The sequence below is a fragment of the Mytilus galloprovincialis genome, chromosome 2 (genome assembly GCF_965363235.1).
Source record: "Mytilus galloprovincialis chromosome 2, xbMytGall1.hap1.1, whole genome shotgun sequence".
NCBI classification, from domain to species: domain Eukaryota; kingdom Metazoa; phylum Mollusca; class Bivalvia; order Mytilida; family Mytilidae; genus Mytilus; species Mytilus galloprovincialis.
The window spans coordinates 100362429-100385116 of NC_134839.1; the positions used below are offsets into that span (position 1 = coordinate 100362429).

At 31.8% G+C, this 22688-nt stretch overlaps 1 protein-coding gene across 5 annotated transcripts in view; it reads left to right on the forward strand.

Moving 5' to 3' along the window:
* LOC143065118 (voltage-gated inwardly rectifying potassium channel KCNH6-like) overlaps nucleotides 1-22688 on the forward strand; it is a 105025-nt gene that overhangs the window by 52540 nt on the left and 29797 nt on the right. For 2 of the 5 annotated variants that reach the window (XM_076238478.1, XM_076238481.1), the window contains 4 exons: nucleotides 230-274; nucleotides 3926-4146; nucleotides 5730-5759; nucleotides 13840-13851. In XM_076238478.1, the coding sequence (XP_076094593.1) occupies nucleotides 230-274; nucleotides 3926-4146; nucleotides 5730-5759; nucleotides 13840-13851 (308 nt within the window). The remainder of the gene's footprint in view (nucleotides 1-229; nucleotides 275-3925; nucleotides 4147-5729; nucleotides 5760-13839; nucleotides 13852-22688) is intronic. The other 3 variants (XM_076238480.1, XM_076238482.1, XM_076238479.1) reach the window with 2 other exon arrangements.

A 22688-nucleotide genomic window follows, 5' to 3' on the forward strand; every position in this document is an offset into this window, starting at 1 on the left:
GTAAGTGGTTGAATACCTTTTTGTACTTCTGCAGTTTTTTGACAATATATTACAATGTACATTTCGTTTACTTTTCTTTTTAGTTGATATCCAATAGAAAAAAATCAGAGAATAAAGACCGCCATTTCTTAAAACTTACAGGCAAACATTCTTGAAGGAAGAAATTTTGATTTAGCACTCATCAAGGCATCTATATATTTATATATACAAAGTTTGAATATTATTACAGGTTCATCTCCAGAGATACGACCTCGTGCCCAGACAATAGGGTCAAGTGAGTCCCATCACCTTTGCATCTACACATGATTAACATATACAACTAGATTAATCTAATTCTGCAGCATGTACATGTTTAAAACTGTCTTTGACCTTTAAATAGTGACCTTCACCTAGAAAACATGGTGTCCTGTTACCCATAGCTTTTAATTAATTAAGTTCACAGAAGCTAATACTTATTTTCTAATCTATAAATAGCATATTAATTATCATATTAACTCGACAGGAGAGATGGTACCACTGATATACATACTGACTACTCTAATTTGCAGCAAAGTTGAGAAAAGTTAGCTATGAACATACATAACTAACTTCAAATGGAACAGATTATTTTGTTAACAACTTTAAATGCAAATTAACTTCAAGCCCTTTCCTGAATGAACTCTTATAAATGTTTAAATAATATGTTCACAGCTTGCATGGAATTTTATTTAAACTTGCACAAACAGTTTTCTTTCAATTGCATATGTCTTTTCTGCAAGTTCTGTTCACACAAATTTCTTATAGCTAAACAACCTTTACAGACTTTGAAACATATTGAATTTTTAATGCTGTATAAGTAATGATGTATTTGATTTATTATTTTAACTTTCTTGAAAGTAAAAACTTTTTTATTTATTTATGACTGATCCATTTGGTCTACAAATATCTGGAATTCTCCAAGTCATTTCTTTAAGACTTCCATTTTTTTCAAGGTTGCAAGGTGTAGGAATCTCATATATGTTCTGAAAATATTGATGATGTCATTATTAAAGTCATCTATAAAAATTAGAGTTATCTTCCTTTGTCAAGAATTGCAGTTGAATCAACTACACAATGCAATATATAATTTTACTTCCCATTGACAATTTAAAGAGCAATCTTTGCCATTCAGTGCTTACAAGCACTTTGATTGTCTCTGCTTTAGCACTTGTCAAAATTTGGGTCCTAGCCAAAAAAATATATGTAGATGGACTTTATCCTACCCCTGAAGCATATATACTGGTAATGCAAATAATAACGTAAAAGAAGGTAATCACTAGGTGGGAAGCCAAAATTATAGTTGAAAAGAATGTTTAAAGAGTTCAGCTGAATCCACCAAGAACACCATTTAGTGGCAGACCTATATTTCTTGGTCTGATTTTGTTTCTTTCTATTTCTATGGTTTATATTTCAGAAGGTAGAAGACCTAGATGCTCAATACTTTGTATGCAGAAACCTTATAATATGAAATGTCCGTCTGTTAAATGTCCATTGTTCTTGGCCTCATTTTCATGATTCAGTGACTGCTTTAAAAAAATAGATAGATTTTTTTTTGAGTGTGTTGTCTTGTGAAATGCCCTCTTATAAGGTGTACATGTCTGTCTGGCTAGGTTCATATCACCTTGACCTCATGTTCATGATGGTTCATTGGTCAATGTTAAGTTTTCATGTTTTTTTTTTCAGTTTTTCATATACCATAATCATCCTAACCCTAAAAAGGTCAACCTATATGGTGTACAGAAGGATTGTAAGGTGTATAAATAAAAGGTGGATGTGGTTTGAATGCCATTGATACAACTCGTCACAAGAGACCAAAATGATACAGAAATTAACAATTATAGGTCACTACAGCCTTCAACAATAAGCAAAGTCATACCACATAGTCAGCTATTAAAGGCCCCGGAATGACAAATGTAAAACCATTTCAAACGGCCTAATTTATGTACAAAATAAAGAATGAAAAACAAATATATAACACAGCAACAAATGACCACCACTGAATTACAGGCTCCTGACTTGGGATAGGCACATACAGAAAATGGCAGGTTCTGTTTGACAGGTTTCACCTGACCTTGACCTCATTATAATTATTCAGTAAGGATAAAAACAGCAGTGACTTTTCAGCATGTCACTCTTGTATAAATACAATATACGCACACTCCATTGATTGCAATCAGTAAAATAACTTAAAACACAAAAATGGGAGTACAGAAAAAAAATAATATAGGTATTTAAAACAATACCAACAGCTTTAAGTAGAATGATATCAACATCCCAAATTTCTAAGTGATAATCCTTTCTTCTGGGTGTAGTTTTTGGGGTTAAAAATGCATGAAATGCAATTAAAACCCTATGGTACTGACATGATTCTAAATCTTCCAAGGCTGATCACTACTTTTGAGATACTTGTTTTCAAAATTCCAATAGGGAACATACTTTTTATAATTGTATAAATAAACCAATTTTTCAAGACGTTTCGGCCATTGGCCTTCTTCGGTTCTTTATTTTTCCTCTCAACTACATGGCTGACATTTTGTTTTCAATCATTGAAAAGATGTTTACTTTTGAGATACACAAAATATAGTGCATTGAACATTACATTCGAAACATCCTATCCATGAAATATATACTTGAATATTCAAGTTCATTATGATGGTATACTTGTCATGACAATTACATAACCTGTACAAGGTGCAGTTATCTAATGCCTGTTCTTAAAATATCAATGATGTCATTGTTAAAGAAATCTGTTAAATTAGAGTTATCTTCCTTTGTCCATAGAATCAACTTCAACCAATGTTTTAACAATGCAATGTTTAACTTTACTTAAAAACTAAACCAATCTTTACCGTTCAGTGCTTACAAGCACTTTAATTAGAAAATATTGTAGGAAAAGCTATTTACAAGGATTTATATCGTGTTATCAATTCTGTGGTTGATAGTTGGAATTTTATGACAAAAACATTGCACATTCCAAGCTGTTTAGTTTTGAACCTGTTAGGAGTATTGCATTAGAATATTATCAGTAATTCATCAATTTTAGACTTGACAGCCTCAAATGTCCATTTAACAGGCTCTGCCCTGTGTTCCCTGTAAAACTGTAATTCTCAATTAATAGTGGCAACTCTTCAAACACAGTAACATTATTCCTTAAATCCTTAAAAGACTCAAGACTAACATTCAAATATAATCAGTCCAATAGCTTCAGACTGAATACATGTATATACTGGTAGATTTAGGTTTATCTAGTTGTTATTAACATGATATATTTTCTTTGTAGGCACAAAGAAGGCTTGTCTGATGATGTTATGTTATGTTGAATTGTAAATTTGATATCTGATCATGTTTCCATTCTCTAGCTTAAGTTTGTGTCAAACAAATGTCATAAAATATATTTGCAATACTTATTACAACCAAGCATAAATCTAGTTTAAGTTTTGCCGGTGTTACTTTTGCCTTCTTAAGTTGTGTCCTTTTGTAAACTGGGACGGGCACCACACTGGACTCATCAAAATTAGGAAAAAAAATATCTTCAATTTATTTACCTGCTTTCAATTGCATTTTTTTTACTTTGCACATTCTGTATAAACTGCATCTTTGGGATGAACAAGATGTTTTGAATTCTTTGTTGTATTGCTAGGATTTATTATTTGATTCTTTATTTATTGGTGATGGTAATGCTCTTGTTCAATTATATTTTATATTTCATGACAATGTATGGTCATTTCATATATATGAACACAAGTATGTTTCACATATGTCTACAAATCATGTTTTAGCATTACAATAGAAATTATTTCCATAGGATAAGTAGTAATATGATTGCCGAATTCAGGTTCACATTCACACAATATTGTATTATAGTCTGACATAGATAATGGAGATCATTTGCTTTTTATTTATTTAGGAATTGGAAACCATGTCAAATCTAGTATGATAATTCAAGCTTCAAGTGATTCTGAACTGATCAAAAATCGTGCCAAACAAGTGAATGATAGTTTAGGGAATGCCACTGCAGACAATATGAACAAAATGCCTGATCCTGATGGGAGTATCCCAAGTGCCAAAGGAATTTTCTTGCCAAATGTTCAAAATATGAAGCATAATGTATCAGAAAAAGTTGCTCAGGTAGGTTGTTTTGATAATGATAATTTGCAGGTTGTCCTCTTAATGATATCTTGTTGGTTGTTGTCATAGTGATAATTTGCAGGTTGTCGTCTTAATGATATCTTGTTGGTTGTTGTCATAGTGCTATTTTGTAGGTTGTTGTCTTAAGATATCTTGTAGATTGTTGTCTTGTATGTCATGTTTGCTATCATCTTCATTGTTAGAGAAACCAATGATGTAGACTGCTTATTAAAAAATTACTATAAATATTAACCTCACCTGTCCTCAAAATACCAGTATGATTTATTGTCTCCCTTGCTACCTCTGGTTAATTCCTAAGTCTTTTACCTGATTTCTTCTCTAAAGAAAATTTAGGATCAAATTAAAATGAAATATACTTGATTAGCTGGTTTTTGAATGGTTAGTTAGAAGCTTTTATCGGCTGTTCTAAACTTATAATGCCCTTTTACAAATAGAAAAAATGCTGAAACTTTAGTTTGCCTCAACCAAATATTACAAAACTTGTATACACTACTTATATCCACAAAACTCAGATCAAGTACAACTTTGGGTATCATCATTTTTACTGTTCTTCAGTTTTGTTTCTTTATAACTTTATTTTTGATATACAAGCGGGGGGAACATCTGTGTCCCATGGACACATTCCCAATTTATTGAAATTATAGTTGGGATTTACAAATTTATTATAATTGGTTAATGTTAAAATTGAAGAACAAAAGAAAAGATTTCTGAAAATTATTGTTAAGAACCAATTGCTACTACATTAGTACACTTGTGGAGCCTTAAGCAAGTTAGAAATTCATCTTTTCATCATTTGGCTTAGATTCACCAGTATTTGAATGATAAAGTTTTATTAGAAACTGGTATGCCAACTATTTTGGATCAGCTTAATTTCACTGCCCAAGCTTTTGTTTTTTTACATCATTGTTTGTTTGCATGTGTTCCTTGCTTTTGTCAGGGTATTTTCTTATATTCTTTTAATTGTTTCTGTGAAGTTGTGCATGCATGTATTTTTTTGAAAGATTAACTTTTTTGTTTCTCCTGTTGTCATATTTTTGAAAAAAAAAGTCTGTGTATTACAGTGCAGTTGTATGTGATCATTGTTTCTTCTATATAATTGATTTTTTGGCTTAAACATGTCTTATAACTCAGTCATCTTCTGTTATCCCCTCAAATCCAGTCAACCTTTAATTAAGTTACTGTGCTCTTAATATTTTATGTTTTACCTTTTACATTGTACGAAAATTATTTATCTTAGCAATGTTTTAATCATGTAATCCATCTATATATTGCATGGCCATATTGATGACAAATGGGAACAGTGATTGCTGATAGTGTGTCATCTACTCAGTACTGATAATTGCTTGTAAGAATTAGATTGCTAATAGTTTGTGATATATATGTGTTAAAATTGAAAAAAAAATATGTGCCCAAAGAGAGAGAACTCTAGATGATCTGTCAGTGAGAATCTATGGGAGATAACTCTAGATGATTAGTTGTGAGAATCTATGGGAGATAACTCTAGATGATTTAATAGTGAGAATCTATGGGAGATAACTCTAAATGCCTTATTGTACTTACAGAAATTTTCTGTCAAGGACCAAATTGAAATGGTAAGGAAATTGCATGTTTCTTTTTAAAGATTTATAATATCTATGATTTTTTTTTATCTGGAATACACACAGTTTAGAAAAAACACACTTTGGGATTGATTTAACTAGTCAGTAGATTTTCTTTTATTTTCTTTAAGTTATTTTGGGAAATTAAATTCAGTTGTGAGAAATATACCAATGTCACAAACCCATTGTTCCAATGCACAGAGTACAGAAAAAAAGTAAAACCATGAATATTTCACTTGTCAGTTTTAATGAGGTAAAAGCACTAAATTGTTTTATTAATTAATTTTCTCTAATAAGTGTACAAAGGAAGAATATGTCATATATAAACTACATAGATTTGAATTCTTTATTAGCATTATTATCCACCAAACCCTCTTTAATTAGGTGGAAGATATGTTCACCTTGTTTGTCTGTTTCTTTATCCATTCATCTATTAGTCCATTTGTACATTTGTCCTTAAAAACATATCCATTACACTTTTCTCAGGTAATACAGAATAATTTCATTTTTGGTTAGCAGTTAGGCAAGTACAGTAATGGGGTTTTCTCTCTGTTTGCTGATACTTTTATATTTTTCATTAAGTTGAATGGACTTGGAAACAAATTTCTCTCACATTTGTCTTTTGTATTTGGTGAGCAGCTTGACGTTGATAAGTTGTAATGTGTGAGCACTTTTCTGAATTAACCAATACTGACATCCTGTTTGAAGATACTTTGAATTTTTGATTTGTGGAATAAACTTTAAATTTTTATACGCCCGTCGTCTTTTAGACGGGACGTATTATGGTATACCGTTGTCCGTCCTTCGTCCACACTTCGGACAATAACTCAAAAACACTTTCACCAATTTCCATGAAACTTAAGTGAATTGTTTATATCTATTGACGTAAGCTCCCTTTCGTTTTTTTTTTAATTTCAGATTTTAAGTTTTGGATTTATGGGGCTTTATTCATAAAAAAGGGGGGATTTTCAACACTTCGGACAATAACTCAAAAAGGCTTTCACCAATGTCCATGAAACTTTGGTGAATTGTTTATATCTATTGATGTAAGCTCCCTTTCAATTTTTATAAATTTCAGATTTTAAGTTTTGGATTTATGGGGCTTTATTCATAAAAAAAGGGGGATTTTCAACACTTTGGACAATAACTCAAAAAGGCTTTCACCAATGTCCATGAAACTTTGGTGAATTGTTTATATCTATTGATGTAAGCTCCCTTTCAATTTTTATAAATTTCAGATTTTAAGTTTTGGATTTATGGGGCTTTATTCATAAAAAAAAAGGGGGATTTTCAACACTTCGGACAATAACTCAAAAAGGCTTTCACCAATGTCCATGAAACTTTGGTGAATTGTTTATATCTATTGATGTAAGCTCCCTTTCAATTTTTATAAATTTCAGATTTTACATTTCCGTGTAATGAATTTTTATGCTTAAAAAAGGGGGGATTTTCCAATTTTGGGACAATAACTAACACTTTCACAAAATTTTATGCAACTTTGATAAATTGTTTATATCTATTGACATAAGCTCCCTTTCCATTTTTATAAATTTTAGATTTTACGTTTTCTTAAGTAATGAATTTTTATACTTAAAAAAGGGGGATTTTATGAAACTTTGGTGAATATATTAATGTAACATCCCTTTTGATTTGTATATATATTTCTAGTTGATCATATAAATTCATTTAAAGCATAAAAGACAAGTTAAAAGAGCAACGGGCGTATCATGCGCTAAAGCGCAGCCCTTTATTATTTGTGTTACACTTTTCTCAAGATCTACTGAAAAGATTTAGTTCATATTTGGAAAACCATATTAGGCAGTGGTAAGTTGTACCATGTGAGAGTTTTTGGCAACTGTTAAGCTACTGCTGTCTGTTTTCAAAGACTTCATTGATGAATTACGAGGGGAGTATGCTTAGCATGACAACTCACATGCATATTCATTTTACAGACTGCAAACTTTTGACCTTAATTCATTTTTAGCATAATATTACATACATTGGGGGAGGGGGAGGGGGGAGACACAGAGACAGATAACATCACATGAAAAATATGCATCATTATACAAAAGGACACAACTCACATGACTTAACTACAAAACACATGTGACCATACATATACATAACAATAAGACAATCTTGTATTGTGTTTAAATTGATGTGATTTAAAAACATGTATTTCTACTTACTTCATAAACCAAATTAAAAAGGAGGCATACAGTGGGTCCCTGTTGTCCGCGCGGCAGGTGAAATCGTGCATTACCTGATATCGTTATATCCGCAATGTAACACATATAGAATCTTTCTTGTAATTGTTAGTCTTCCGAAAGGACAGAAGAGATTAAAATAATGATAAGTTCAAGAGCAAATTTGTAACTGCAATCTAATGATTAACCATATTTAGCCAATTTTAATAAAAAAAATATTACATCAAAAATTTGTATTAGATTGAAATAAATTTTACTCTGCATCCATAACAGTCTGTTTGGTTCAAATTCAACTATATTCCCTAGTATAAAATCTTCCCTTTCTTAAAAATAAGCTATTTTTAGAAGGCATTTGTGAAATCACTGGACATTTGAGTAACTCTCAAAACAGGGTTTTCACTTATTTTGGACAAACCATACACAAAATCCTGGTGAAACCATACATACAGAAGATTTTATGAAATAAAATAAAATTGAGAAAGGAAATGGGGAATGTGTCAAAGCGACAATAACCCCACCATAGAGCAGACAACAGCCGAAGGCCATCAATGGGTCTTCAATATAGCAAGAAACTCCCGCACCTGTAGGCATCCTTCAGCTGGCCCCTTAAAAAATATGTATACTAGTTCAGTGATAATGGACGTCATACTAAACTCCGAATTATACACAAGAAACTAAAATTAAAAATCATACAAGACTTACAAACACCAGAGGCTCCTGATTTGGGACAGGCGCAAAATTGCGGCAGGGTTAAACATGTTTATGAGATCTCAACCCTCCCCCTATACCTCTAGCCAATGTATGTTATGAATTTGTACGATATTATCCGATTATTGGTTTAGTCAGTTTAAAAAAGTGAAGTCATAAGTATTCGTTGTGCGGATACACCTGACTGCACCGTAACCATTAAAAATCCAGGATATCTTGTTAAGCACGGAAAGTTAATTAATGAAAAATAACCTCTGTTTGACCTTGATAAACATTATGAAGTGTGCATTTAGCTCTAATGTGTGATGGTTTATCTACAACTTTTATTAGCTCACCTGGCCTAAAAGGCCAAGTGAGCTTTTCTCATCACTTGGCGTCCGGCGTCCGGCGTCGTTCGTCGTCCGTCGTCGTCGTCGTCAACTTTTACAAAAATCTTCTCCTCTGAAACTATTGGGCCAAATTAATCCAAACTTGGCCACAATCATCATTGGGGTATCTAGTTTAAAAAATGTGTCTGGTGATCCGGCCAACCATCCAAGATGGCTGCCATGGCTAAAAATAGAACATAGGGGTAAAATGCAGTTTTTGGCTTATAACTCAAAAACCAAAGCATTTAGAGCAAATCTGACGGGGTAGAATTGTTAAACAGGTGAAGATCTAGAGTTATTGCCCTTTATAGTCAATTTTTAACCATTTTTTGTAAATCTTAGTAATATTTTACAAAAATCTTCTCCTCTGAAACTGCTGGGCCAAATTAATCCAAACTTGGCCACAATCATCTTTTGGGTTAGTAGTTTGAAAAATGTGTCCGGTGACCCGGCCATCAAACCAAGATGGCCGCCATGGCTAAAAATAGAACATGGGGTAAAATGCAGTTTTTGGCTTATAACTCAAAACCCAAAGCATTTACAGCAAATCTGATGTGATAAAATTGTTTATCAGTTCAAGATCTATCTGCCCTGAAATTTTCAGATGAATCGGACAACCGGTTGTTGGGTTGCTGGTCCTGAATTAGTAATTTTAAGGAAATTTTGATCTTTTTGGTTATTATCTTGAATATTATTATAGATAGAGATAAACTATAAACAGCAATAATGTTCACCAAAGTAAGATTTACAAATAAGTCAACATGACTGAAATGGTCAGTTGACCCCTTTAGGAGTTATTGCCCATTATAGTCAATTTTTAACCATTTTTCGTAAAAATCAGTAATCTTTTACAAAAATCTTCCATCACCAAAACACAATTTTGTCATGAATCCATCTGCTTCCTTTAATATTCACATAGACCAAGGTGAGCGACACAGGCTCTTTAGAGCCTCTAGTTATCTTACAAGTAGATAAATTTGATTTCTCTGTTTTTTTTAGAGTGCTTATTAGTTTCACTGGACTTTTTTATTAACTTTTAAGTTTGTTGAATATTTAAAAAACTTTACCATGTTTACAGACCTTATATATTCATGTTGGAAAATTAAGAAGACAGTTAATCAAAAAATTAAGATTAGTAATAATATATTATTATGGATGCTTGTCAGGCTTTAGGTGCTGTAAGCTTTCAGTAACCTTATAAACATTGTTTGCAATAGTATTCAAAATCATTGTACACTTTTTTGTTTAGGGGCCAGCTTAACCCAACCTCTGGGTGTGGGATTTATTGCTGTGTTAACCCCCATTGGTGACCTTGGACTGTTTTCTGTTCTTTTGTTAGGTTGTTGTCTCCTTGACACATTCCCTTCCCTGATTTCCATTCTAAATTTTTATTTCATCTTCAAATCATTGAAATTCTGAAAGTGGATTTTAAGGTAGAGACTTGACTTGAGATTCCCCTATAAGGTTGCCATGGTATCATAACCAGTTATAAATGTTATAAATGACCGGCAGACTTGTTTGGTTTATAGATTAATTATATGGTAATTATGCAGATATGAGCTATTTCGTGTAACTATGACAACATTTTCACAACCTAGTGTTGTATATTCCGGTTTAAAAAAAATTACAAGATAGATATTTGTTGATGTTGTTATTGATATGAAAACTTTAATTTAGAATACCATTTTTATAAATTTTATGATCTCTTTATTTAAGTAAATATATATATATATAGAAAAAAGTGTTGACCAATTCATTTTTTTTAGATGTTCTTCATGTTAAAGTTTTCTAGTATTTGAAAATAATGTGTCTTTTACATCCCAAACACTAACCAAAAAAATGTATGTATAAAATTGTGAAAACAATACAAGGACTGCTGTGTCTCTATTATTAAAGTAAACTTACCATTTATTGTAATTTAAGGTGGTACCTAACACTTTCACTGAAATTAATTTGGCTCGTTTAATTTTCTTAAAATTTTGACAAAGTATTTACTTTGACCCTTTGACAAAAATATAAAAAAATCAAAAAAAATTGAACCAACCGTTTAATCAGAAAAATTACACTGGTTATATAGCAGTTTGACAAACACTCATTTTGATCATTGAGAAGCTTAATATTCCCTTAAGAACACAACGTCATTAAAACATTCTGCTGATTTTACAGAGTTATCTCCCTGTAGTGTTAGGTACCACCTTAATACAATAAAGTTTGCTTCGTTTCAAAACAATGCTAGTTTATATATTAAGATACAAACATCTTTAGTATTCAGGTTTAGTAACATATCCATGTTACTGTTTATATGTGACTGTTTGTTAGGAAACATGTGACTGGTTATAAGTGACTGTGTTTTGGTAACATGTGACTTTATAAGTTACTACTTCCTCAGTATATAAGATTCAGTGTGATTGTTAATTGACTCCTTGCCTTCTACCTGAATATGTATAGTGATGTGTAATGTATATACAAACAAGACAGATTCATTTACACGATGATGTTTTAATGTAAATAGAATGTCTACAGTTATCATGCTTTGTCCTAAAGAGTCAGATTCCTGAAACAAACACTTCTAAATTAATGTGAACGTTTTTATTTTGCATTACTCAAGATAGCTTGATGTAAGTTGGATGCTTAATATGGGGTCTCATTGGGGGGTTATATTAAGCTGAAGATCTGTATACTTTTTCAAAATTTCATTTTTGAGTTATTGAGTATTTTGTAAAAAAAGGGGGAGGGTTTTTTTTTACATGTCGTGTGGTATCTCAAAAACTATTTATGATTATTGCTTAAAACTTTACACACTTCTTTGTTTTATTAATCTTAAGAGCTGTATACTTTTTGGTTTTGATTCAAAATTTTATTTTAGTGATATTTTGTTTTTTGTTAAAAAAAAGAGGGGGGGGTTTCACATGTCCCACCGTATCTCAAAAACAATATATGGTTATTGCTTAAAACTTTCTTAGAAACTATTTATGATTATTGCATAAAACTTTCACACAAGACGACGGGGGTATCATGCGCTCATGGCACAGCTGTTTTATTTGTAATTTCCTATGTCCCGCTAAACTTCATTTCCCATTTTCATGGCACAATAATTTTACTTTCACGTGTCAGGCTTACAAAAAATTGGCAATCCCACATCATGCTTTGACCCAAATGAGACCCACTAATAAGGGATACATATATATATGGTACATTAACATGTACTTAGTGATACAAAACACAACTAGGTTATTAAGGGGGCTCGCCGGTATAAATTCAATTTTTTTTTTTAATATAGGATTTCGCTATATTTTTCTATAAATGAACTTTGTCTTATACTTAATAGAAAAATAAAATAAAAAATGGGGTCACCATTCATTTAAGCTCACAATATGTCATCGAAAGAAGCATACATATTTGTAAAGTAGCTTTTTTTCTGTTGAACTAAAAAGTAAGAACTAATAAAGTAAGAAATAAACTTTGTAATGAAAAAAAAAATGTTTAAATTTTTTCGGAAATTTTTATATCCGTGAGCCCCCTTAAAATATGTTATCTTCATTTTCATAAATGTTTAATAAAATAATGATATATTTTCTGTGATACCTGAACCAGTAGAATTAAAATATAAGGGAAACAATGAGATCTTTAAAGATCAGTTTGAACTTTGAATATGTTTATTTAAGCTTTTGAGCACTCTGTTGAATCTAATATAAGACCTGATATTTGCCAGATTGGAGAAGACCTGGTAGATTTGATTTGATGGTCTAGATGAGTTGATTAAAACTTGTAGTCAATAAGATGTGTCAAGGTTTACAGGAAACATTCTCTCTTATTAGATAGTGGTTACCTAATTAATTTTAAAATGGAGGGGAGAATAGATATAGATTCTGATATTCCGATAATTATATATACATATAGACAAGTCTGAATGGAAAATTTAGTTGTAGAAGGGTCTAAACACAGCACAAACAACATTTTCTAAAAAGACAAAAAGAGTGAAAAAAGTATATTTTAACAAAACGCATTTGACTAACAGTTTGATATATACATGTAATTGTAGAAACCCAATATTTACACCATAAACCATGTGTGTGGTAATAAACTTCCATGAAAGTAGTCATTTGGAATATGGAGTTTTTCTTAAAAATCCTTAGCTGTTGATGAAATCTTCAGGGTCAAACAAGCTTACATTACTCACTAATTGATAATAGAATTGCAAATTTCCATTTTCACCCCAGAAATGTTGAACACATTAGTTTACTTTGGGAATACTTTTAGTTTGTTTTAAGTATTTTAGGTGATCGTAAAATTAAGCTGGTTTAAATAAAATTGTTTTTGTCTGCTTTTAAAATCAATAGTCAATACTGAACAGTCTCCATGGACAGTTTTGAAAAGTTTATGTTACTGTTTTGAATAGCCAAATTTAGGAAATTGATAAATATCTTGATTGGACTGGACATGAATTAGAATTGTTATGTTATGTTATATCCTTACAAGCTGACTATATTGTACGAGGAGTTTTGTTCATTTTCAAGGTTGTTCAATGACCTTGCCTCATACATGCACATTATTTGAACTCTAGGCGATAGTCAATGACAATCATACCACATCTCCTTTATTTCTATATTTGCTTGTCCATAATGTATATTACTTACAATTATATCAGGTAATAGACTCAGGTATAGGCAGAAAATCAGTATCATACTATAAAGAGAATGAATTGAGTAGTACAATGAGTATACATATCTTAATTAAGGAAATGAAAAAGTCTTTTATACACACCTACTGATGACTTTGTTCTGTTTATAGATCAGAAGGAAGGTAAGAGATCACACCAATCAACCATTTAAACACATTTTTATTACTGTTTTTTTTGTAATACATATTTTAAAAATCCATTTTTTGAAATTTTAGACACATAGTGTTAAAAATATTTGAGTACACCATTTCCTACTTATTGTTGGTATTGATGGCACATTTTAAACTACTTTCCAATTTATATGACACTTTTTATTTTGTTGTCCAAGTTAATGGTCATTCTGTTGGTAGCTTCACTGTACTGAACTTTTATAGTGTGTTTACATTGATGACACATGGTCTAGATAGACTAACAGATAGCATTAGGCCGACGAACCTTGTTTAACCTAAGTCAGACTATCTGGACTATGTGTTGTTCAATGTTATATGTCTTTATTTGTACATGAACATTATGGAAAAGTCAGTTGTTTGTTGATGGTTTGTGTTGTCTGTTTGTTTGTTGGTTAAATTGTCTGGTGTGCTAGTCAGTTGATTGTTTATGTTGGTTGTTTATGTTGTCTGTTGTTTGTTGGTGGTTTATGTTGTCTATTGTGCATGTCAGTTGGTTGTTGATGGTTTGTGTTGTCTGTTGGTGGTTTGTGTTGTTGGATGGTTGGTTTATGTTGTCTATTGTGCTAGTCAGCTGTTTGTGTTGTCTGATTGATTGTTGGTTAAATTGTCTATTGTGCTAGTCAGCTGTTTGTGTTGTCTGATTGATTGTTGGTTAAATTGTCTGTTGTGCTAGTCAGCTGTTTGTTGAAAAAATGTCTGGTGTGCTAGTCAGTTGATTGTTTGTGTTGTCTGTTTGTTGGTGGTTTATGTTGTCTGTTGTGCTAGTCAGTTGTTTGTTGGTGATTGGTGCCAGTCTGTTGTTTATTGGTGGTTTATATTGTCTGTTGTTTGTTGGTGGTTTATGTTGTCTATTATACTAGTCTGTTGTTTGTTGGTGGTTTAAGTTTTGCTGTTGTTTGTTGGTGGTTTATGTTTTCTTTTGTGCTAGTTAGTTGTTTGTCGTTGGTTTGTGTTTGTTGTTGTTTGTTGGTGGATTATGTTGTCTGTTGTGCTAATTAGTTGTTTACTTGTGGTTTGCCTTTGCTGTTGTTTGTTGGTGGTTAATGTTGTATGTTAATGACTTATGTTGTCTGTTGTTTGTTGGTTGCTTTATGTTGTCTATTGTGTTTGGTGGTTTGATGTTGTTTGTTGGTGATCTTTGTTGTATGTTGTTTGTTGGTGGGTTATGTTGTTTGTTGGTGGTTTGTGTTGTTGGATGGTTGGTTTATGTTGTCTGTTGTGCTAGTCAGTTGTTTGTTGCTGGTTTGTGTTTTTTTTTTGGTGATTGTTTTTGTTGTCTGTTGTGCTAGGTAGTTGTTTGTTGCTGGTTTGTTTTATCTGTTGTTTGTTGGGTGGTTCATGCTGTCAGTGGTGATGTTCTAAAATGTGGGTAATTCCTTTTATCCTTATTTTTTATGTAAACTAACACTGTATTCATATTGTTATAGTCCTGAGTAAAGTTTTAAATCAGTATCCCTTGATGATTTTGTTAATAACCACAGGAACTTTCATATATATATTGGTGTATTTGAATTGGTAGCACATATGACAATCAAAAAAACTTAGCTTGAGAAATTTGCAATATTTAGAGCACTGAACGATTTTTTTTCAATACAGCATGGTACACTGCAGGTCCAGATTTTCACAACAGCACAATATTTCACATTTATAGTATTGGTCTTATTAGTTTATGTAATGGCCTTTAATGTTAAGCCTCAATTCCCCATTTTTTATACTGTCACAGTCAAATGTGCCTTAAAAATCTTGTTATTTCACAAATCAAATGTTTTGAGATATCACATTAATCATTGTGCATATTACCTCATTCCCACCATATTTCAGTCATTACACAAGATTAGATTAAATTGGAAGTATTTTGTCTCTAAATTTGTTGTATGTACATGCTCATCAAGCAGGTTTTCAATAGACCTTGACATCAGTTTCAGAGCTCATTGACCTTTAAAATAATCCAAAGAGTATCAGTGGCTGCAGACATTTAAATTTGTTAATGGGTATCACCAAGCCAAACCTATCTATTTGATATTACCGATGTAAATTAATTATATATCTAGTCTATACCCACTTTGAAATTTAACTTGATTGTAATCATCATCCATGGTGATTGGTTTATAATTGAAAATGTAATAAAGGAGGAAATCAATTTATTCATGTAGTGTTTTAGAAATGGCAATACTATTGTTAAGAGTAATGAGTAGAACCAAATTGTATATGATGTTCTGTATTGCAGATTTTCCATTGCATTCACCATTGGTAGTGTTTATCAAATGTAAATTGGTAGAGAAAATCTAAGCAAGATGCATTTGTTAAATAAGATATTTGAAGCTCTATCTTCTCATTTGTTTAATGACTTTCTTTGATAACTTAAGTCCTCCTACTCACCAAAACATAAGAAATTTGCATAATTAATATATTAAATGAAATGTTTTATCATTCCTTCCCTATTACTCCTACATATAGAACTTGTTTTGAAACATTATTAATTACAGATAAAATTTACTCCTGTCTAGAATTTTAACATTATCTCTTTCAATGGTTTTAAATGAGATGGGAATTAATGTCATCATCAAGTTATTATTTATAATTATAAATGCATGAATATTTGATAAAAGCTTGGGATGAATTGTTATTCCTATAAAATGTTATTTCCCATTGGTGTGAATTCTGAGAAATGAATCTGATTAAATGTGTATATATATGATTAGATTCTTTTATTAAGTTTTAATGTAAATTAAGTTGGACTAAAATGACACTTTAATTGTAAAGATTTTATATTCAATGAATGTCTGACAAGAATACTGCACCTAGATGATCACTTTACTGTGGATATAAACTGTTATAATTTATTGTTTTCAATTATTCCAGCAAACATTGATTGTTTTGTAGACAAATATGCCTAAGAGATTGAGAGATTGGATTAGGCATATTTATGGATGAGACTGAATGTATCCTCTATTAAAAAAAAAAAACACTTATACCTTGCTAATTTAAGATATTAAGCATTAGAAAATTACCAAAAAAAATCCGAGAGTTTTTGTACTTGTATGTAAAGTGTGAGTGATAAGTGTTTAAGAAAGTAATGGTGAACATCTAAGCATCCTTTTATTGACAATACTTAACTTAGTTTTAGTGAATTGATTTGGATATACTTGTCAGATATTGTGAAGGTTTATTATCTTCTATATTCCCTATAGGGTATTTTTCACTCTTAGATTAAAACAATAAGCTGACACTGGCATGAACCAAAGTTGGTAGAAAGTGTAATCACAGCTCAATTTATAGCTTTGTTTTCTACAGTCGGTTCTTCAGGGAAGAATGTATTGGCTTTACCTTATAAATCTCAGAAAGATCAAAATGTTTACGATTTTCTTCAATAAAAATACTGCAGGCTATACCAAAAAACAATAAACAATGTACATAAGTGTAACTTTGGTATGTATTGTCTTTGTTTAGGTTCTATATGGGTTACTGTTCACTCATATTTCCATTCAGAAATATTGCCTCCTTTTCTATAAACCTGAAGTGTAAATGTGTGTATAGAAATATGGATATGTGAACTTCTGCCATCCAGCAGTAAGTCCAAAACTGACCATTTGGCTGTATGAATATATAACTATCTTTGGTTAGAATGGGAATGATAATATTAGTTACATAGTGCGCTAGTGGCCTAATACAATATATATGGGGTCAGTTAATTCCATATGGAGTGAGATCGAGCTTCGATCCCCGTATGGAATTTACTGCCCCCATATATATTGTATTAGGTCACTAGCACACTATGTAACGAATTTATCTTATCAACTATCTTAACATGTGATATTTAGACTAGTGGCCTATAAAAGTGAAAATATTAAGTCTTCATACTGTTAGTATCATGAACCAACTTCCATAGGTCTATTCAAAAACGAATGCCAACAATTACAACTTGTTAGCTTTAGATTAGTTGTATGGAATTAATTTCAGTCGTTCATTATCCATTTAATCGTCTGTTGAAACCTTTAAGATTTTTTTCTCGCAACCGTGTTGTTTGTAAAAAGGGACACAACTCCCCTTCTCAGCTAATATGGAACCTTACTAACCTAATATGGAATATACAGGATCCCCACAAGGTTGCTCTTAACCAATTGTATTCTTAGAAATGTATAGGGGATAAGACAAACTCTTGTCCTCTTCATTATTGTTTAAAATTGAAACTTAGTACATTGTTCCCTGTGATATTTTCTTTCAAATTTTAATGCCAAATTTTAATGCCGAATTATAGTTTCAGGGTCCACTGAACATAGAACATGATAGTTTTATTTGACATCCATGTACTGTGGACACATTCTTGTATGTTTTTGTTTTATCAGCACTTGAAAGTTTGTATTTTAGGTTTTGGATTTTTAAGCAAAAATGAAGAGACATTAATTTTTGAAATTGATACCTAATGCAGCAAAACTGGTACTGTAATACCCGGTACATGCTAAACATCTTTTACATTGATTTGTTTGATGCAAGGTTTCAGAAGTATGCTTGTTGCAAGGAAACATTTCTGTCCCTATCCCTGACCCAACAGACAAATATTTACCAGTTGTAGTCCAAAGTTTCATCCTTCATCCTGTTCCACATTCTGTGCTGATCCTACCTAACTGATTACTGTAAAATTTGTTTTTGCCTTGAATATACATGAGATATTTGCCACTATACATTAGCAAACAGTAAATCTAATTATGACTCTTTGGGAAGAGATATTCATGCTAACAGTACCATAATCAACTTTCTTTGTGTAGAGATAGTACTCATGCTATCATTTTAGAAGATTGTCTTTGGAAAGAGATAATCATGCTATCAGTACACTAGTAGACTATTTGGGTATAGAACTTAGGTCATCTGTACCATTCAGAATTGTAGACTGTGTATGGGAATAGATACCCACACCCTCTGTACTATAGTAAACTGTCTTTTGGTATAGAACTGATGTCGCCAGTGTCTAGATAATTATTGTCCATTTATGTTACATCTAAATTTACAATCCATTTAATAGAATTGGAATCCACCCCTATTTCCCACGTAATGTAAGACGAATTTTTAGCAGGTGTGTTTTGAATCTAGATTGTGTTCCATTATGCATCATTAAGTATCGTTTCTTTTATTTATGTCCTACTTGGGGGAACATTATGTGTTTCGGTCTGTGCATCTGTTCATTCGTTCTTCTGATACTTCGTTCCTCCGTCCGTTCATCCTTACGTCCATCTGTCCTGCTTCAGGTTGAAGTTTTTAGTCAAAGTTTTTGATGAAGTTGAAGTCCAATAACTTGGAACTTAGTGCACATGTGCCTTATGATATGATCTTTCTAATTGTTATCAAAATTTGAATTTTGACCCCAATGTCACGGCCCAATGGACATAGAAAATGATAGTGTGTGTAGGACATCCATGTACTATAGACACATTCTTGTTTTATGCTGCCACAATGACAAACTTAGGAACTTCAAGAAACTTCTAACTTAAGTAGTTTGATTGATTTATTGATACAATAATCCATAGCAATAAGATCCAACTAAATACCAGAATGTACATAATGATACATCTGATTACCAAATCTTCATCAGTGCAATAGAGGTTATTTGTCGACTTCAATTAGTTTGTACTATTTGGCAGTGCTTGATATGATTGTGTCGTAGGAACAACAATTGTATGATCATTTTGATGCTCTTTGGAAGATTGATTAAGATTTCAGTCGATCTTTGACATGGAATGGATTTCTAGACTTAATTAAATTCTTTGAATGTCCGAGAGGTTAAACCTGAATTTATAGAAAATGTGGAAGACTGTTTAGATGTTAAGTAAGACAAATATAAAATATTATAATTGTCTGAGCTCTTGTATATTTGAAAAGTGGGTGACTGATATCCAAGATCAGCTTGAATAATTTAAAAGGCATTGCTCTATTTCAGAGATGTCTTATAGAATACATACTTCTATGTTGTGTTGTGGGAGAAAAATACTTAAAACTATGTGAAATAACTTTACCCAAATACAGTGATTGTTCATAAGTATTCATAATGTAATGTTAGTTCAATATATATGTCATATAAAATCAAATCTGGTTTATTTCTGGTCTTATTTCATTAAATCAGTGCCTTGTAGATATACACCAAGATCACCCCTGGTTTTAGTGGGATTTCTGTCACTGAATCTTTTGCTTTGTGGACTTGTTTATCTTCTCATCTTTTTTCTTTTTTTTGGTTTGGTCAGATTTTTATTTCTTTACAGAATTTGATTACCCCTTGGCATGTTCTATTTACCAGGTGACTTAAATGACCTTCTCCAAAAGGAAGGGGTCGAGAGAGTTAAATACCTGGGGAGTTTTTAACAATCTTGACCTCATGCAGGTGCACTTGTCTTCAATCTTAACTGACTAGGATTGTCAGTTTTTCTAGTGAGGTTGGTGGTTTTTTCATGACACTCCAGCTTCCTTCACCCTAGTCTAAATAATTATGACGTCTTGGAAGGCTATTTTAAATTTTTACTTTTACGCCTTCCTGTCGATGTAAGGCGTCAAGGAAAAAAAATATAATAGCCTTTCAAGATGTAATAATTATTTGGACTACCTCCACCAATAAAAATTGACCGCCCCGAAATAGCTTAAATGTGGCGCTTAAAAGTGAAGTTAAAACACCAACAATCGATCAATCAATTTAATGAACTTTAACACCCATGAAGATAATGCACTGTCTGGAATAAGAGAGGAAACTTCATTCTCAGATACTTTCAGGTTTTTTTTTAATTTTTATTTATCAAATACCAATTTTTGTTTTTAATCTTAACTTGTGAAAGCTTTTTTAGAAGCTAGTACTCATTAATATTAATGAGTTAAGATGGTCATCATTGATGCCACTATTGATCCCATGCTCATCATTACCATTAATTGGCAACAACAATGGCTGTTTCAGTCATAACTGTCAATTCATTATAGCTCTCAATGAAGCTGAATACTGTGACAGAATATTAATTTGTGCTTGTTTATATGCTGTCAAATCTAATATTAATGAAAGGAGATTTTGGGTATATGTTAATAAGACAGCAATCCAATTACACAGAAAAAAATAGATTTACAAGCTTAAAACCAGTATGAAATATTCATTTTAAACGGTTATTTTTAATTTTTGAACCAATAAAAAAGTACAATATTCTTTCCATGTAGTAGTATTTTACTTGGTCCCAAGATCTGTTACAAATGTACTATAAGACAACTGTTTGCACAATCTTTACACAGTATATTGAGATGAATTTGTATGAAGAAATAAGTAACTGTGGTTAAATATTGTGGGTGGGGGGGGGGGAGCAAATATTGTTGAAATACTCTTCTAAAGGGGTGCAATGTAGGTATTTCGAACTATTATGAGGTAAAAGTAGCGAGAAACCGCCTAAAACCAAACTGACAACAATCTACAATCACCAGTGACTGACTGACGGATGGACTGACAGAGGTGAAACAACATGATCCTGTTCCGCAAAGAACCTTAGACTTATAATAGCAAGATCTCTTACAAATTAGAAAAATCTACAACAATCTCTTAATACCCCTAATTTACGCAATAAGAGATTCTTATTGCATATACATATGAGTTTATAAAGCTATAAAGCTGCATTCCAAAAAACAGAAGCTGAAGATCATGCAAACATTTTAATTTGATTCTGTGTTCCTATGCAAACCAATCTACAATTAAGACACCAGCACTTGTTGTAAAATGATTTATATAGCAATATCAGTTAATAAATATCTCAACCAATCCTTGAAAGACATGGTGCTGGTAGTTGTGACAAAAAAAAATACAGAAACATCACAAAAATAAATAGCCCCTGTTTGCAGATTGTCAATGTGTCTAAGCCAATTGTACATGGTTTCAATAACGTGAAATGAAACCGGTTCACTTAAGAATTACTTTAACACTCCATAACACCAGCCCTGACAAACTTGGTTAAGACGATGGAAATGTGAAGAGTTAACAGATAGAAGGGCGGACCGATGGAATCAAAGTGATACTAGTATTAGATTTTGCAAACGAAAATTTCTACTTATCGTCGTGATGTTTAATTGTCCTTTCATAATAGCTGTTTTTACTTTTCTTGATTTTCGGAGGTCGTTCTGACTGACTGTTTTATATACTTTGAATATTAAAAAGGATGGAATGGTCTCTTCTGATTCTCAAATAAGTTGAAGATAACCCATGCTTTGCAAATTTTAGGGGGGGCACATGCACGCCCGCCACTCCACCCCCCGCCTAAATCCACCCCCGAACATAAGTGAAAAAATAGTTTGCATTATCAAAAGGCAGAATGAACCAGAAAACACAAATGCATTACTATACAGTGAGTTATTTTGCTCATTGTTGAGGATGTACAGTGACCTATCATGTTTGCATCCTAATCCTTTGGTTTCTGGTAGATAATTGTCTCATTTTCAGTTATACCACAAAACCTCTGATTTTTATGTTATGTGAAAATCTGTGTGTAGCTATCTCATTTAGATTGGAAAAGTTTCAAATCAGGTATGTGCCTTTAATAAAACAGGCATAAACCTTCATAAGAAATCGAACTCAATTTTTGAACTTGTATTGAACAACTTAATTTCTGAACTCCTAATTAGTATATGGTGAATTTGATTAGATATTCACAGTTTGAGTTATTATTATATTGATGAAATAAGAAGGAAAGTTATTGGAATATATTTTTTTTCAAAGCATATATGATTATGTTTATAATAAGTTCATTTTGATTAATATTTACCTTATTGAACTCCATGTTTAG